General features: G+C 41.4%; 1 protein-coding gene across 6 annotated transcripts in view; it reads right to left on the bottom strand.

Moving 5' to 3' along the window:
* The window catches only part of LOC137532681 (death-associated protein kinase 2-like), a 180,504-nt gene that overhangs the window by 21,380 nt on the left and 142,009 nt on the right, over window positions 1-17,115 (bottom strand). For all 6 annotated transcript variants that reach the window (XM_068253485.1, XM_068253487.1, XM_068253491.1 and 3 more), the window contains 3 exons: window positions 7,061-7,199; window positions 6,801-6,930; window positions 3,959-4,007 (listed from right to left, as the gene is read on the bottom strand). In XM_068253485.1, the coding sequence (XP_068109586.1) occupies window positions 3,959-4,007; window positions 6,801-6,930; window positions 7,061-7,199 (318 nt within the window). The remainder of the gene's footprint in view (window positions 1-3,958; window positions 4,008-6,800; window positions 6,931-7,060; window positions 7,200-17,115) is intronic.

Below are 17,115 nucleotides of genomic sequence, written 5' to 3'. Positions count from 1 at the left end.
AGGTGTGTATGAGGATCTGCAGATATCATAGACCAGAGTTCCCCAACCCTGTCCTCAAGGCCCACCAACAGTGCGTGTTTTGTGGAAATCCTCAGAGGTAGTAATCAGCTCTACTGAGACACGAATTACCTCACCTGTGCATGTTTGTGGTTTTCTGCAAAACATGTACTGTTGGTGGGCCTTGAGGACAGGGTTGGGGAACTATGTCATAGACTATGAATGCATTTTGCAGGAACGGATCTTTTGCAGGAACAGATCTTTTGCAGATATTGATCTTTTGAACGTGTGCAGCATCTTGCAAAGATTTTTATCTGATGGGGAGTTCAGCTCCATAGAATAGACTGTGTAGGTATGGCTCTCATACTCCATGGAAGGGGGTAAAATTGGTCTGTGATCTTTCATTTTCCAAAGACTGTGGTCTGATGTGTGTATGAGCCTTTAGGAAAATGAAAGATCACAGACCAATTTTACCCCCTTCCATGTAGTATGAGAGCCATACCTACACAGTCTATTCTATGGAGCTGAACTCCCCATCAGACAGAAATCTTTGCAAGATGCTGCACACAAAGATGCTGTACACATTCAAAAGATCAGTATCTGCAAAAGATCTGTTCCTGCAAAATGCATTCATAGTCTATGATATCTGCAGATCATCATACACACCTTGTTTAACAGACATTCATCTGCAGATCCGATCCACCAGGATGGATTTTCAGATCTGCAGATGATTGTCTGATCTGCAGATGAATGTCAGTTAAACAAGGTGTGTATGATGATCTGCAGATCTCATAGACTATGAATGCAATTTGCAGGAACGGATCTGTGGCAGGAACAGATCTTTTGCAGATACTGATCTTTTGTGTCTGTACAGCATCTGTGTGTGCAGAATCTTGCAAAGATTTTTTCTGATGGGGAGTTCAGCTCCATAGAAAAGACTGTGAAGGTATGGCTCTCATACTACATGAAGGGTGGTAAGATTGGACTGTGATCTTTCATTTTCCAAAGACTATAGTCTGATATGTGTATGAGCCTTAACGATCACTTGTTTGCAGGATACCTATGAATGTTTTCTCTCTGAAAAATGATGAATGATTGTTTTTCCTGTTAGAGCAGTGAGTCCCTAATGCCTGGTACGCACCAGATAGATGGGTTGAATCGATTTTCCGATCACTTATACAAAGTCGATTAGAAAAATGATCAGAAATCAGATTAGACCTGTCAGAAATAATCAATTTGAACCCATCTATCTGATGGCAAATTGCATGGTGTGTACCAGGCATGAAGTAGCAGAGCGGCATTCATCTCCCTCTCTGCTCTTCTGTAATCACAGATCTGTTTCATTTATTTTATAGTATTTATTGTACTGATTCTTTCACAGGTGTTTTTTTACTGTTTGCCAACACGGTACAAATATATATTTTTTTAATTTTTAGTGTATGTTATTACTTTTGGTATACAAAACAGAATGTAACAATACAAAAGTATACAACAGTACATTTGTAATTATAATTATAGATAAGTTGTCTATCTCATACTAGACTACTGCTGCCTTTAAAATGAGCCAGCAAGGGGTTAAGATTTAGCTTAGAAGGGGCTGCCATAAATCTCTCTAAGGAAAAAAAAACCTTATCTGTTTAAGATTTACAATCCAGGGGGAGAGAGGAGAAGGAATGGCTCAAGTCATTAACAGAATCTGACCAGCAATACATTGTTTAGCCCAGCTTGAGTTGTAAAGTGGAAATAATTCTGTTAAAATGTTTACTTTTACTGGATCAGAAATTGTCTACATTGTGATCCATGTTTCTCTCACCCCTGGCAATAAACTGAAGCGTGTATGTTCAGTAGATAGCACTGTCTCATCGCACACCACGAAGTAAGGAAAATACACGGAGCTCTGGAATTCTGACTGTGTGTGTGCAGCAAAGCCGGGGCGCTTTGGAGCAGGAGAAATGATTTATTTTGACATGCAGCCTCTTATCTCTCTCAGGTCCTGCCGCCCTTTTATCCTTCTGATTTTTTTCCGCCCTAGGCCGTGACCTTTGTGGCCTTTGCAGAAATCCGGCCCTGTATATTGTGTATATCAGCAATTCGAAATGTATGAGGTACGGTACGTCATTTGTTTCAGTTAAAAGATTGGATTTATTACAAAATACATAAAATAACAAAGACTGGTTAGGAACACCAAAATAATTGACAAGTTGCTTATTATGCATTTGTGTTTGATGTAAATCCCCCAAACCTCAGAGTATTGGAAAAAGGACAAGGAATCTCTCTAATATTAGAAAAGGAGGGGAGCTACAGTATCTAAAAAATAACTCAACACACAGCCAATAACCACATGACCACTGAGCTGTTTTTCCCCTTATGGACAAGAGCAACGTTCACATTTCAGTGCTCCTCCCTTTCATTCGCCAACAACTTTATAACTACTTATCACAACAGAATTATCTATACCTTGTTTTTTCACCACCAATACGGTTTCTTTGGGCGGTATGTTTTGCTGAGAATAATTTTATTCTAAATGTATTTTAACGTAATAAGAAAAAATGTATTATTTCTCAGTTTTTGGCCATTATAGTTTTACTTTGCTACTGTGCATAAAATCCACACATTTTATTTGCCCATTTGTCCTGGTTATTACAACCTTTAAATTATCTCCCTATCACAATGTATGGCGCCAATATTTAATTTGGAAATAAAGGTACTGTATATTTTTTCAGTTTTGTGTCCGTCACTAATTTAAAGAGAACCAGAGATGAAGCACCCTCATGTATTTTATTACAATTATCAGTGGGAACATGACAGTAAACACCTACCCTGCTTTTAGTTTCATTCTTATCTGCTTAATTAGTCTATTATCAGCTGTGATAAGAATCCCTGACTGGCTCAGTCTAGGTTTGACCTGGAATCATTATAGCTGAGTCACTCTTCTGTGGAGTCTTTTCAAGCCCAAGCCTGCCACCTCCTGGCTTAGATTTCCTGCTTTGCATACTGAGAGCTGTGATGACATGGGAGGGGCTGCTGCTGCTGAGAGAGAATCTCTGAAATAGACAAGTGTGGCTCCAATATGACCTGTGTGCACTCTGCATAGATAATGATGATGACTGCAGTTTCATTCCTATGAGAGACACTTCCTACAGGCAGCTGCACATCATTCCAAAATGAAAACACACAGATGAAAGGCTGCAGCAGCCTTTCTCATATAGCCTAGATAGCAGCCTAGTCTCATATAGCCTAGACAACACATCCAGAACAACTCATAACCCAGAAGCAGAAGGGCCGGCGGCCATATTTGATTTTTCCTGGAGCAATAATGGATAAAAAACACAAAGCGGCAAAATTATCAGGTAGAGCATTTATTCTTTACAAGCTATCGACTGATATGTTTATTTTGTGTGAAACGTTCATCTCTGGTTCCCTTTAAAGCCCTTATTTGCAAAATAACAGTGATATACCCTCATGAGATACATATTAAATGAGTTAAGTCCCATATTTATTTCCTTTTAAACAAAACTAGTTGCCTGACATCCTGCTGACTATTCTGGCACCATTGACCCTAAATAAGCATGCAGATCAAAGTTTCTGACTAGACTAGTTCTATGCTTGTTTTAGGTGTGTGATTCAGAAGCTAATGATGCCAGAATCGTCAGCAGGATGTCAGGCAACTAGTATTGTTTAAAAGGAAATAAATATGGCATCCACCATATACTTCTTGTTTCAGGGTCCCTTTTAAGTCTCTGATTTTGTATTCAAATCTAGTTTTGGCACATGATCATGACCAGCAAATCAGAGCCTTCCAAATCTATGATGTGAAAAACCTGATCACATGTTTCTCTGTGAGTTCTGGTTCATACAGAAACACTTATTGAAGTCATCCGACAGATTCTTTAGGCCTGGTTGCTATAGGTCTGAGTACATTGCTGTTCGCATTTGGTAGAATTTAAGATGTCACACTTACCACATATCTGTAGCCGGCCCCAGTGGCTCATAGTTTATAACTTCTGGACCTGTGTAACAGATACATCCAGTCAGTGAGGCATTTTATTATATGTTATCTCCTGAAAATGCTAATATGCGTTGCAAATGGTTAATGAGATGCTAACAACTTTTTGAGTTTCCGAAAATATTAGGTTTATGCAAATTTAAGAAGCTTTTAAGGGAACCAATGAAAATTACCAGCTACTGAATCTGCCTGGTCCCATCCCATGATGCAGAAATGTGAATAAAATTAACATAAACTTCAGCAATGCCTAGAAATTATTAGCATCTCATTGACTACCTCCATTGTGAATTTCCTGTTCTAGTACCCTGTATCTGGCTCTTGTACTCCTTGGTAACTGACCTCCTGCCTGCCTGACTATCTTTATTGCCTACTGTCTGTATTACTGCATATTCTGATTATTGATCTTGGCTTGTCTGACAATTCTCCTGTGTGCTGAATTTGCTTATACATTCCTGTACATATTGTGTGATCATTGTTCCTGCATATTTGCCAGTGTGTATATATTGTGTGATCTGTATTTCTGTGCATTGCCATTGTATATACTGTGTGATCTGTGCCCTCGTATATTTGCTATTGTTGATATTAGCTTCGTTAGTTAGTTTAGGGTGCTGAGGCTGGAAACCTCAGAGCTCACTCTACACTGAATAATCCCAAATACCTTTTGTTTTAAGAAAGCAAACTTCTGTTTTGTTGAAAAAGCAATGCAGAAAATCTCATGAGATTTTACTTGGATGATTTAGTATTAAAACAATTACCAGTGTATCCCTACAAAAACCACAAGCTTCCAGCTCCAGTTACAACTAGTGTTTTAGATATTCAGTAGAAATACACGGTCAATGCTTATGTTCTGTACACAAACATGCATTCTGCTTGGAGTGATCAGCCCCCCCTTGACTCCTGGCAGTGACCTTTGACACTGCTGGAATTTACCTCCTGGCACTGTAAATACACCAAAAACATACTGATATCAGATTCTCCCTTTCAAGCAAACCACAAACAGTATGCAAGTTAAACCCAAAAATGTTTTAAACAGAATCAGAAGCCTGTGAGTATACTTCCTGTACTCACCCAGTGCTCCTGATTTTATCAAAACCTGGTTCACATCTAGCATTGTGGGCGTATTTTATTTTATCACACTGATTCACTCATTTTACTGCTATGACAGAGTAGCAAGCATTCCCCGTGTATAAAAGCTTTACTGCTCTGTAATGGGTCCAGTGAGTGGTAAATCATTCATCTACTGCAGAATGAATGGGCATAGCAGGATAGCAGGAGGATGCAGTTTGAAGGCAACAGTGTGAGGTGTTCCATGTTTTCAAGAGCACAAATTATTTGTTGGCAGATACTGGGGTTGATGTACTAAGGCTGGAGAACCTGGACCAGATTATTTAAAAAAAAAAAAACTTCTACTGCATTGTTACACAATAATGTAGGTTGAAAATGACATGTCTCCATCTGGTTCAGTCTCTCGTATAAAAGAGGCCTTAGTCTTTATATATAGTATAGAACTTGTCATAACTACTCGTGTCTGCTTCTCGTGCCTCTCAGATATCAGGTGTGAGGTGGGGCCACCGCGATGGTCACTAGACTTCACAGAAGGAAAAATCTCCTACTCTGCTACCAGCACGTGCTCGCTACCAGTACTTCTGCTCTGAATCATAGTCAGAGTGGAAGTACTGGTAGCGAGCACGTGCTTGTAGCAGAGGAGATTTTTCCTTCTGTGAAGTCTACTGACCATCGCAATGGCCTCACCTCACACCTGATATCTGAGAGGCACGAGAAGCAGGACATCCTCATTGAACTGCTGTCAGGGTTCCTATAAGGAGGCACATTGTCTAATCTATTTCTCCAAGGAGGAGGGGCAGTATATAGAAAGACACCAGGACCTCTATAAGGACGCCATGATGGAGAATTAGCTGCCCCTCACATCACCGGTATCACGCTATGTGAGGTTTTTCTTTGAGGTCTTGCACACAAAAAAATGAAAGCGGAGAGTGAAACTTTGGTAAAGTTGACACCAGGATCCTGAGGTTCCTAGGCTTCCTGGATGCATGGTTGGCCAGTCTAATAGTGGCCAATACGTCCGGTGAGTCTGTTTCTATTGGGTGCTAATGGTGATGGTCACTTTGTAAAGCTGCAAAATACTGGAATTAGCTACTGTGGTTTTTAGAAGACTAGAAAGTCATATGAACTGATGGATGTGCGCTTAACATAATTATAGTGATTTTGGAAAGACTTGCCTGGTCTGGTGACAGCGCACTCTGTGGGACACGTGCAATTTATGTGCATTTGCTATTACGCTTTGAAATTATTTTAAAGATATCAATCAGTATTCCCTAATCTTTCTCTGAGGTAAAAGGTGAGGAAAGGCACACCTTGCTGTATCAGGTCGGGTGGGTGCATAACCAGAGATATTGAGCAGTATCCCAAGAATTTCAAGTAGATGAAAGGATTGGTTAGCACACCAGCTTCTCAATAGAGCCTTTATTCTCCAATCATGTGTCAAACCCCAAATGACAATTGTTTTGGGGCCACATAGGATCCCCTTCTTCAGAACAGTACAGACAAAAGATTCTTTCTCTGAGTCTGGTATTATTTACCAGTGGTATCCTATTTAATGTAGAACTTGCCGTACATTTTATCTGCAGTTTACGTGCCCATGTAGTCATGCTTCCAGCAACATCTGTATTATGTCACTATCCTACTTGATGATTCTACATTATTTTGTATCCTCTGTGAACCTTAGTTTGTGCTAGTTGCATGAATCCTACTTTATGCAAGTTTTCTTCAGCCTCACCTATGTACTGCGGCGTCCCACACAGGCTTTTAAACACTGCTCCTTCTTCTATTTTCTGGGCCAAACCAAAGTCAATGATTTTTATTTTGGGGTGCGGCGTGTCCTTCTCTAGCAGCATAATGTTCTCGGGCTTTAATTAAAAAAAAGAAAGCAAAAGATTACGGTATGTGGCACATCATCCTATTTTTTTGAATAAATGTGTAATTCCTTATTTTACCTGCAGGGTAGGTTTGTCACATTATGCAAGTTTGGTACATTACCTTGAGATCGAAATGTGCAATCTGTCTAGCGTGCATGTAAGCCACTCCCTTAAGAATTTGCTCTAGGAATTCTATGGCTTCCTCCTCTGTTAGGGCCTCTTTCTCTGCAATGAAGTCAAACAGCTCACCACCTCTGATTCTGTGTATACAAGATAGAAGAGCATGGTTAGGTGCATTCAGTTCTCATACCAGAAGGGGGCTCTGTGTATCAACATTACTGTGAATATAAGCTTTAATTAAACCCACCTGTGACATCTGCTATGAGTTTAAACTGCAGAAAACTGAAGCCAAGAGTAAAATCTTGTACAGTGGTCATGAGTGATCTGTATACACACATTTCTTGTACATAAAGAACACAATTAATCAGTTGATCTTTTGCCAGCTGTTCCTGCAATGTTTGCTAAGCTCTAGAGAGTAGGTGGCAGGAGGAGCGCCGCTGGGAATACAATAGCAATGTGAGGAGATTGCTGAAGAGGCAGCAGAATCGGCTAGGAAATGCCTGTACATACTGTACATTCAACATTATATCCTGGTAACAGAAGTGTAACATCTGTACACTGCTTAACCACTTAAAGGGATACTGTAGGGGGGTCGGGGGAAAATGAGCTGAACTTACCCGGGGCTTCTAATGGTCCCCCGCAGACATCCTGTGTTGGCGCAGCCACTCCCCAATGCTCCGGCCCCGCCTCCGGTTCACTTCTGGAATTTCTGACTTTAAAGTCAGAAAACCACTGCGCCTGCGTTGCCGTGTCCTCGCTCCCGCTGATGTCACCAGGAGTGTACTGCGCAGACACAGACCATACTGGGCCTGCGCTGTGCGCTCTTGATGACATCAGTGGGATCGAGGACACGGCAACGCAGGCGCAGTGGTTTTCTGACTTTAAAGTCAGAAATTCCAGAAGTGAACCGGAGGCGGGGCCGGAGCATCGGTGAGCGGCTGCACGGGCACAGGATGTCTGCGGGGGACCATTAGAAGCCCCGGGTAAGTTCAGCTCATTTTCCCCCGACCCCCCTACAGTATCCCTTTAAGGACCACAGGCTTACACCCTCTAGTGACCAGGCGATTTTTTACAAATTAGGGCCCTGCAGCTTTAATGGCTCGCTGCAGAGCCACACAACTGAGCACACATATGAATTCTCCCCCCTTTTCTGCCCACCAACAGAGGTTTCTGTTGGTGGGCTCTGATCGCTGCAGCGATCAATTGTGTTTTCTTTTATTATTATATAAAAAGAGCCTTTAAATAAAAAAATAAATAAATAAAAGTTTACCCTCCCTCCCCCCCTAATTTGTCCCCCGGCAGCGATCAGAATTTTTCCCCTCCTCAGCCTATGAGAAGGACAGCTCGGAGGGACAGCTAATTGGCCCCTGGAGATCGCTGTGCTAAATCGCAGCGCTGTACAAATGTAAACAACCGTTTTTGGTTTTCTTTACCTTTAGCAGCCTGCAAGCGGCTTGGCAGGCTGATCGCGGAGCTCTCCTCCGTCACTCAGCGGGGTTGCACGCACATCGGCGCACGCAATCCCCTGTGAAACCCCGCCTCAGGACTTGACGGCCTTTCTGCGTTAGGCGGTCCTGGGGCTGCCACCTTCCCAACATCTATTGGCATTAGGCGGTCAGGAAGGGGTTAAAGGACCACTATCGTGAAAAAGGTAGGCAGTTAAAATCTGTCAGGACCGACAGGTTTTGGGCCAGTCCATCTCCTCATGGGGGATTCTAAGTGCCTACTTTTTTTTGCAATAGTGGTCTTTTAAAGCAAACCTGAACAAGAAAAGTGAGTATAAGATGAAAAAAGTACAATATCAATTTTAGAGGTGTACTTGAGAAAAATATGCAAATTAATACTGCTTTCAAGTGTCAGAGGGCAGTCTATCAATGTAAGGAGGACGTCCCTCCTCGACCTTTGAAGCGTCATTAATGGTCCACTTAAGCGATGCATGACCACACTGAACAATAGGGAAGCTTTATCAATAAACTTTCAGTTCCACCTTTCCTTTTTACATCTACTTCAATCTCTCTCAAACACTCAAAAATAGATACGCAGATTTATTGGTAGGCAACCTCTGTAGTTTTGCATCACATATCCAGTTTACTGCAGATGTCTGACCAGTTGTGCTTTTATAATACACTAGCGGACCCGCGGCCTAGCATACGTCGCATAAGAGGGTAGCGGGCAGGAATGTGGTATTGGGCACAGTGGCGGGGAGGGGGGTCGGACTTCCCCCCTCCCTCACCTGGGTCCCCCATCTGCGCTCCCCCTCCCGCTTAAGTTCAGAAGCAGCCGCCGCCACTATTAGTAAGAGGCAGAGGGCGGGGATGACTCACCTCTTCCGCGTTCCAGCGTGCGTTCCACTGTCGTCATTTCCTGCAATGCCGCACACTGTATTGTAAGTGGACGGCATTGCAGGAAGTGACGACAGTGGAACGCACGCTAGAACGCGGAAGCGGTGAGTCATCCCCAGCCCGCTGCCTCTTACTAATAGCTGCGGCTGCTGCTGAACTTAAGCTAGAGGGGGAGCGCAGAAGGGGGACCCAGGTGAGGGAGGGGGGGTCCGACCCCCCTCCCCGCCACTGTGCCTAATACCCCCTTCCTCCCCGCTACTCCCTCCAGCTCGGCGGCAAGTGTAGGACCACCCCTGGGGGCAGGGCGTTCTTCTTCTTGCTTGCGTCATGAAGGAGTCCACACACAGACTAATCGGAGCAATCACCACAAGTTTATTGTCCCATCACATGTATTGTAAATCCACAGTCTGACCTGCATAGGCCGACGATCGTTTCGGGGCCACTCAGGGTCCCCTTTATCAAGGCGGGTAGCAGAAAAGACATATACGTATATGTCTTTTGTGCGGACTCCTTCATGACGAAAGTATTTGATGGCCTTGGGGCCCGGCACCAGCTTACCCACTGACGTGAGTGCGGTCTTTTGATTCACTCACTTCTTCTTGCTTGGACCAGCCCCTTCTTCTTGCTTGGACCGGCCCTGGGGGCAGGGCGCTACTTCTTCTTCTTGCTTGAAGTTTGAGGCACTTAGCCTAATATATATATATATATATATATATATATATATATATATATATATATGATTGCCGATGCTGAGATTCCCCCTTGAAAGATCTGAGAAAAACCTGCCTGCTCAGTGTTTACCTGTCTTCTCTTTTACCTGCCTTCTGTCCATGTACAACCAATCCTGCTGTGCCACTGCCTGCCAGCTTCAAATTGACTTTCCTCTTCACTCCTAATGCCTCTTACCCAGTTGACTACATGGGAAAGCAGAAGTGCTGAAGCAACCAACAGCAGTTTTTTTCCGATGCGATTTTCAGCAATGTGACTCCAATTACATATATTGAGGCAGGGGTCACACTTGTCTGTTTTTTTGTGTGTTTTCTGCACAGAAAAAACGCATTTCAATGGAGTACTCATGTTAATCAATAGGCTTGCTTACACTTGAATGTGTTTTTTGTGTGAAGAAACGTGGCATGTGGGTAAGAGGCGCCCAATACTGCCCACTGCTAATTTTGAATCAACTTCATATCTTTGAGGTCTGGTTTCTTCCCCCTCCTACCCAGATCCTGTTCTATCCTATCTGATCACAGACATGCCAAAACCTGTAATATTTGGTCACTTTGCTAACTAAGCTGTCAGAGGCTATGAACAAAATGTGCTTGGAACTAGAATCAGTGTGAGGAAGGTGCTTCTCCTTGTAAAAGAAGTGAGTATTTTACAAGAGAGGGGCAGTCACTGCTGCACTAAAGCTCCCTATATGGTGTAGCTACAGTAGCTCTTGTTATTTATTATTTATTTATTTATTGTTAGTTAAGCATATTAACATGACACGCCAATAAATCTCTACAGAGATATAGGAAGTCCCTTCAGTTCCACCCTATACATTTCATGGATTAATGGCATGCCTTATTTCAGCTTTTTTTTATATGTAAACATGAGAAACACTCTTCTTTCACAGGGTTCCCAACAGGGAGTGTGAAATGGGGAGAAGAGGAAACAGTAGATTTGGGTGCCTTAGGCACCATGGAAGTATATGCACCCCACAGGCACCCATGTTAATTGCGGCTGTAAACGCGCACTTGATTAAATAGTATAGTGGAGCTGCCGACTATACAAACCATGGCTACAAATAGTGAACACTATCGCTTAGGCTAAGGCATTAGTAGTGGGAGCAGGAGGGGCTTGTGTAAGCATTGGGTTAGGTTTAGCAATAGTAACATTTACTGATATTTTACTATGGAAATTAATTTGATACTGCGCTAGAATGTATTTCCACAGTTGCCTCTCCAGCAAGGTGTGACAATGCCGGCATCTGACTTACTGCTGTATAACCTCAAAAGTCTAGGATGCATATATTCATCAAATCACAACCTTTCTCTTTCTCACATCACACACACGGTAACTATTTGTTTTCTTTTTTGAAGGGGGGGGGGGGGGGGGTCGTGTTTGTTGCAGGGGGAAAGCTGTACCAATAGAAAGCTATTGCACCATCTAGGATAGGTCACGTCTAGTCAATAGTGAGATTCTATTTGCATTGCGTTTGCCGATTAGTAGAGAAACGTATGAAGCAGCTATAAACTAGTGATAAAAAATATATACTGTATTTTTCAGACTATAAGACACTCCTGACCATACGACGCACCTAGGTTTAGAGGATAAAAGCCAGGGGAAAATATATATATATATAGTAGACCTGGTACATCCATCGTGAAGCGGCATCTTGTGTATTATACCCCCTTTATACCTCATGCCCCCTTGTGTCTCCCTGTGTCCTCCTCTGTCCCCCTTGTGCCCTCCTTTGTCCCCCATGTGTCCGCCTCTATGCCCCTTTGTGTCCTCCCCTATGCCCCTTTGTGCCCCCTGTGTTCTTCGTTTGTCCCTCGTGTCCTCCTCTGCATGGGCACAGCACAGGGAGTCCCTGACATTGCAGCGGGTTGGAGGTTCATACTGGCAGGTGTTTACAAGTCAGCAATTCTGTGCATTTGAACTATGAGAAGCAGTAACTTTTTCCCCACTTTTGGGGGAGAAAATGTGAGTCTTATAGTCCAAAAAAATACAGTATACAGCAGTGATGGAAACGATGTGAGAGAGAACGCTGCCCTTTCAAGCTTACAATCTAATACATATGATGGTGGGAGTTCAGGAGAGAAAAGCTGAAACTGAGCACCAAGAATCCTGAAGGTTCCCTTATGCAAATAATGACACTGAGTCATGGAGACGACATTTCAGTGGAGGTTAAATAAGACAACAAAATACCCATCTCCCTCCAGCACAATGGTCATTTACAGTCATGTGGTTTTATGCGTTTTAAACATCCATTTGCTAATGATCAATAAACGTTGAGTAAGAGCACATGGACATAATGTAAATCACACATTTTTTCAGGATTGTGTGATATTAGTTAGAGCCTAATAACAATTTCCATCTCCAGAATAAAAACAATTGGATTTATTCCTCTTGTTTAACAATGATAAACGACCCACACAAACCACAAACAGCTGTGTAAACACGTAGCCGTCCGGCCTATATTTACCTCAGAGCCCATGCGACCATAGATTTGATCAGGGAATAGCTCAGAGGATTCTAGGAATGAACAGCTGGGATTTAATAAGATTGAAGACATGTAAACATATCTGTGTCCCATTTCTCCATGTTTTAATGTGAGCCAGGGCTATTTCATCCTAACGCTGTAGCGCTATATTTTTAACTTTTTATATTTGTAATAGTCTTTAATATTTTAATGTGTAATTCTCAGGTGTTTCTAATAAACTGAACCAAAGTATAAGCTGAAGTATTAAACTGCAGTCCTGACATTTAAGTACTTATAATTTTCATGTTGAGTAGGAGATTAGGTTGGAGGAGAATACAATACAATTCTCTTATATTACTGACCATCCGGTCCGATTATAGCAATCAAATTGGTTGAAATTAGAGGATGTTGATGTTGCTGATCGACAGCAAACACTCGTTTTATTGATCTTTTTTCTGCCAGCGGTCAGCCTGTTTTGTGGATTAATTTCATCAAGTGATCGGATTGGTTATAAATGTTCATTCCATTTATAAGTTCTATAGATGATTTCTGATCTTTTCATTACATTGCTATTAGTGGATCAGAAAGTATACAGGAACAGGAGACTTGTACGCTTAATGGGAACCTTAAGCTGAGCACGCAAGGTTTGATCTACAGAACCTCTTGTATGCTGTATACATTGGCAGTGCTAGGCGGTTAGGTTGGACATGACTTAGGAAAGACTGCCCTTGAGTTTTCAGATGAAGCACAAAGGTGAAAGAGCAGCAAAGAGCAAATTGGACCCAAGAAAAACACTTTATCCCATTCTCATCAGCCCAATGCTTTCACCTAACTCCTCTACAACCCAACTTAAAAATAGAACTATAATAACATGAACTGTATGTATAGTGTAAAGTAAATGACAACAGAAGCAGGGCAATATAGTGCAGTATCATTGAGTCCTCCAGCTGCGGCTCACTTCCGCTTTTAGCAACTTTAATGTCGCAAGACAATGTGCCTGCACGGCCCTGGCCACTCACGTCCTCGCTCTCGCTGACATCACCGAGAGCTTCCTACACATGCGCATTATGCGTACTGCATCTGCGCAGGAAGCTCCCGGTGATGTCATGAGTCAATGAATAAACATGCCTCTAATCATGAGGCATGTTGATTCATAAACGTGAAAGTAGAAAGTGCAGTAGAAAAAAATTGAACACTTCCTGGTAACCCTAATGGTGTATAGTGCCAACTAGTGACTGAAAAGTAAAATAAAGTAAAAAGAAATAAATTAATGTCATATTTACAAGCACACAAATAAAAGCACACAAAAAAAATCTTTATTTTCAAATATATTGTCGCTATACATTGTACTAGGAACATAATTTAAATCTTGTGATAGCCAGGACAAATAAAATTGTGTGGGTTTTATCAATAGTAGCATTATTTATTTTAAAACTATAGGAAATGAGATTGGAGAAGTGGTATGTTTTTTTATTTTTTTTTCTCTATAAAATGCATAGAAAATAAAGTAGTTAATGAAAAGTGTCGCCCGCAAAAAAAGCCTAATTTGTGGTGAAAAAAAAAGATACAGATCATTTAAGGTGGGTTAAATAGTGATAAAGTTATTGGTGAATGAATGGGAGGAGCACTGATAGGGGAAAACTGCTTCTGTCCTTAAAGTGAAAACAACCTGCAAGCAGAAGTGGTTAAAAAGAGTCCTGCATGCTGCGTTTTTTTCTTCTTGTGTTGCTAGCATTCAGTGAAAATCACACATCAGAATTGCAATTTGCCATGTAAAAGAAGCCTCTCATCTCACATTCTGTGATATAAACAGGGTAACTTCAGGCTTATATTATTATTATTATTATTTTTAAGCCAGCATGCCTTGCAAAACAAGCTTCATGAATGCATCGGCTATTAACCTATTAGCAGCTTCAATAGAGTTATCTTGTTTGACTTCAGTTAGTAGAACTTGTTGTGCTGTAAAATCTTTGGAATGCTTTGCTCTCTCTCTGCAGAGCAGAGGATATAGAAACTGAAGTCTTATCTCTCTGTTATTGTCTCACACTGCCCTCTTGTGACAGGTGACCATAAATACACCTTACACCAGTACTAGTTAGAAGAAGGAAAATGTAACAACAACAACAAATAACATTTGTAAAGCGCTTTTCTCCCAAGCACATAAGCATGGCTCCGACCATCGTGGTACAGAGGAAGAATTTTATAAGTCTGGAAATGCCAGGCTAAACAGGTGGTTTTTCAGTCTGGATTTGCTCCAGGGATGGTGCTGTCTTTACTAGGTGATGTGGCAGGGAGTTCCAAAGAGTAGGGGCAGCATGACAGAAGGCTCTATCTCCAGATTTTTTGAGGTGCACTCTGGGAGTGACCAAGTTTATAGAACTTGCTGATCTGAGGTTGTGAGAGGTGTGGTGCAGCTTCAGCAGGTCCTTCATGTATCCAGGGCCCAGATTGTGCAGGGATTTGAATGTCAGCAGTCCAATCTTAAAGAGTATTCTCCATTCTACTGGTAGCCTGTGCAGTGAGCGAAGGATCGGTGTAATGTGACAGTGGCGAGGCTGGTTTGTTAGCAATCTGGCAGCAGCATTCTGCACTAATTGCAGGCGACGCAGGTCCTTTTTGGGGAGGCCAGCATAAAGGGCATTGCAGTAGTCCAGCCGTGATGTGATGAAGGCGTGGACTAGGGTTGGAAGATCCTCTGGGGGAATCAGATGTTTAATCTTTGCAATGTTCTTCAGACAAATAAGAATTTAAAAAAAATGTGCTAAAATAAATTGGCCTGGAGCACTTGCAAGCCTATAAATAAGTTGGCTGCTAAAGGGTTACATTATTATTTGTAAAATAAAAGTTTCACATCAAAAACGTAACTCCTGACATAAAATAAATACATAAGCTTGCATTCTTTCCCTTTTCTTTCTTGCAGCAGCTGAAGGCTCAGGTCTCTGTTATGCACAAAATACAGTCTTAGATCATGTCAGATGTCATTAATCTCTGAAAATGGTTGAATAAACAAGTCACTGTCGCTGGCAAAAAGTGTCTCTTTAACAGGTTAACTCCACATGAAAGCCATTAGTTGCAAACACCCCTGAGCTCTCTCAAATTCCCCATTTTTAAAAGCCGTGGCAGGAGACTTCTATGTCAAGTTGTGAAGAAATGAATTTATAACAATTTCTGGAGCAGACGAGGAGGAAGAAATGGAAGGTTTTTGTTGTAGGCATACATCAATCGCTCGGCTTGTTCGAGTAACAAAGAGGAGGGCAAAAGTCCAACATAATGAAGAGAGACAGAGCGGAGCATGGAAGAGACTGAACAGAGAGAGAACCAAAATATGACACATTATATGCAGCTCAGCACCAGGCCGACACGGAGAGATGAATCATACAGAGCGCTCAGGGTCACATCACCACAACAAATCCGTTTAAAGTAAAGTGCTAAGCAAAAATGCAATTGTAATAATTTAACCTATTAAGTCTTTAAAGTATCTTCAGTTATTAATACTTTCAGTAGTGCTTTCATTACACAGACCATGCTTGGTAGGTTTTCAAGCAGGTTGACCCAGTGGTAACATAGCAGCCAAAATCCTACTTCCTGGTAATTGCTCCTCCCCCTAGGCAATGCAGTGCAACATGGGAGTGTCACTTCTCAGTAGTGTAATATGGAGATCTGGAGCACAGACTATTCAAGCAGACCCCCTATTGCCACTACTAAGACTCAGCAGTATGTGCCTCACTGAGAAAAGTATGCTCTTTCTGCTAATATTCATTCTTTTTAACCACTTCAGCCTACAGCTTCGAAAATCTTATGCATCCGAGCAATGTTCACCTCCCATTCATTCGCTAATAACTTTATCGCTACTTATCAAAATTGATTGATCTATATCTCGTTTTTTCCGCCACTAATTAGGCTTTCTTTAGGTAGTACATTTTGCTAAGAGCCACTTTACTGTAAATACATTTTAACAGGAAGATTAAGATAGAAATGGAAAAAAATCATTATTTCTCAGTTTTTGGCCATTATAGTTTAAAATTAATACATGCTACAGTAATTAAAACCCATGCATTTTATGTGCCCATTTGTCCCGCTTATTACACCATTTAAATTACATCCCTATCACAATTTATGGCGCCGATATTTTATTTAGAAATAAAAGTGCATTTTTTCAATTTGCGTCCATCACTATTTACAAGCTTATAATTTTAAAAAATTTAATAAGATACTCTCTTGACATGTATATTTAAAAAGTTCAGACCCTTAGGTAACTATTTATGTCGTTTTTTTTTTTTTAATTGTAATTTTTTTTTTTTTTTTTTTAATACAAAAATGTATTTGGGTAATTTTAGTTTGGGAGGTAAATAGCCAATTTTAGATGTAATGTAATGTATTTTTTTATTCAATACAGGTATGTGGGTGCAGTTTACTATTTGGCCACAAGATGGCCACATTCAAAAAATTCCTAGATGCGAACGATGTCGCATCTAGGAACTAAAAAAAAGAGTAGTAGTTTCCTGGGGGCAGAAATACCACGCT

This window comes from Hyperolius riggenbachi, chromosome 9, assembly GCF_040937935.1.
Source record: "Hyperolius riggenbachi isolate aHypRig1 chromosome 9, aHypRig1.pri, whole genome shotgun sequence".
Taxonomy (NCBI): Eukaryota; Metazoa; Chordata; class Amphibia; order Anura; family Hyperoliidae; genus Hyperolius; species Hyperolius riggenbachi.
Note: the sequence above shows the minus strand (reverse complement) of the source record. Positions and strands in the feature narration are given on the sequence as shown.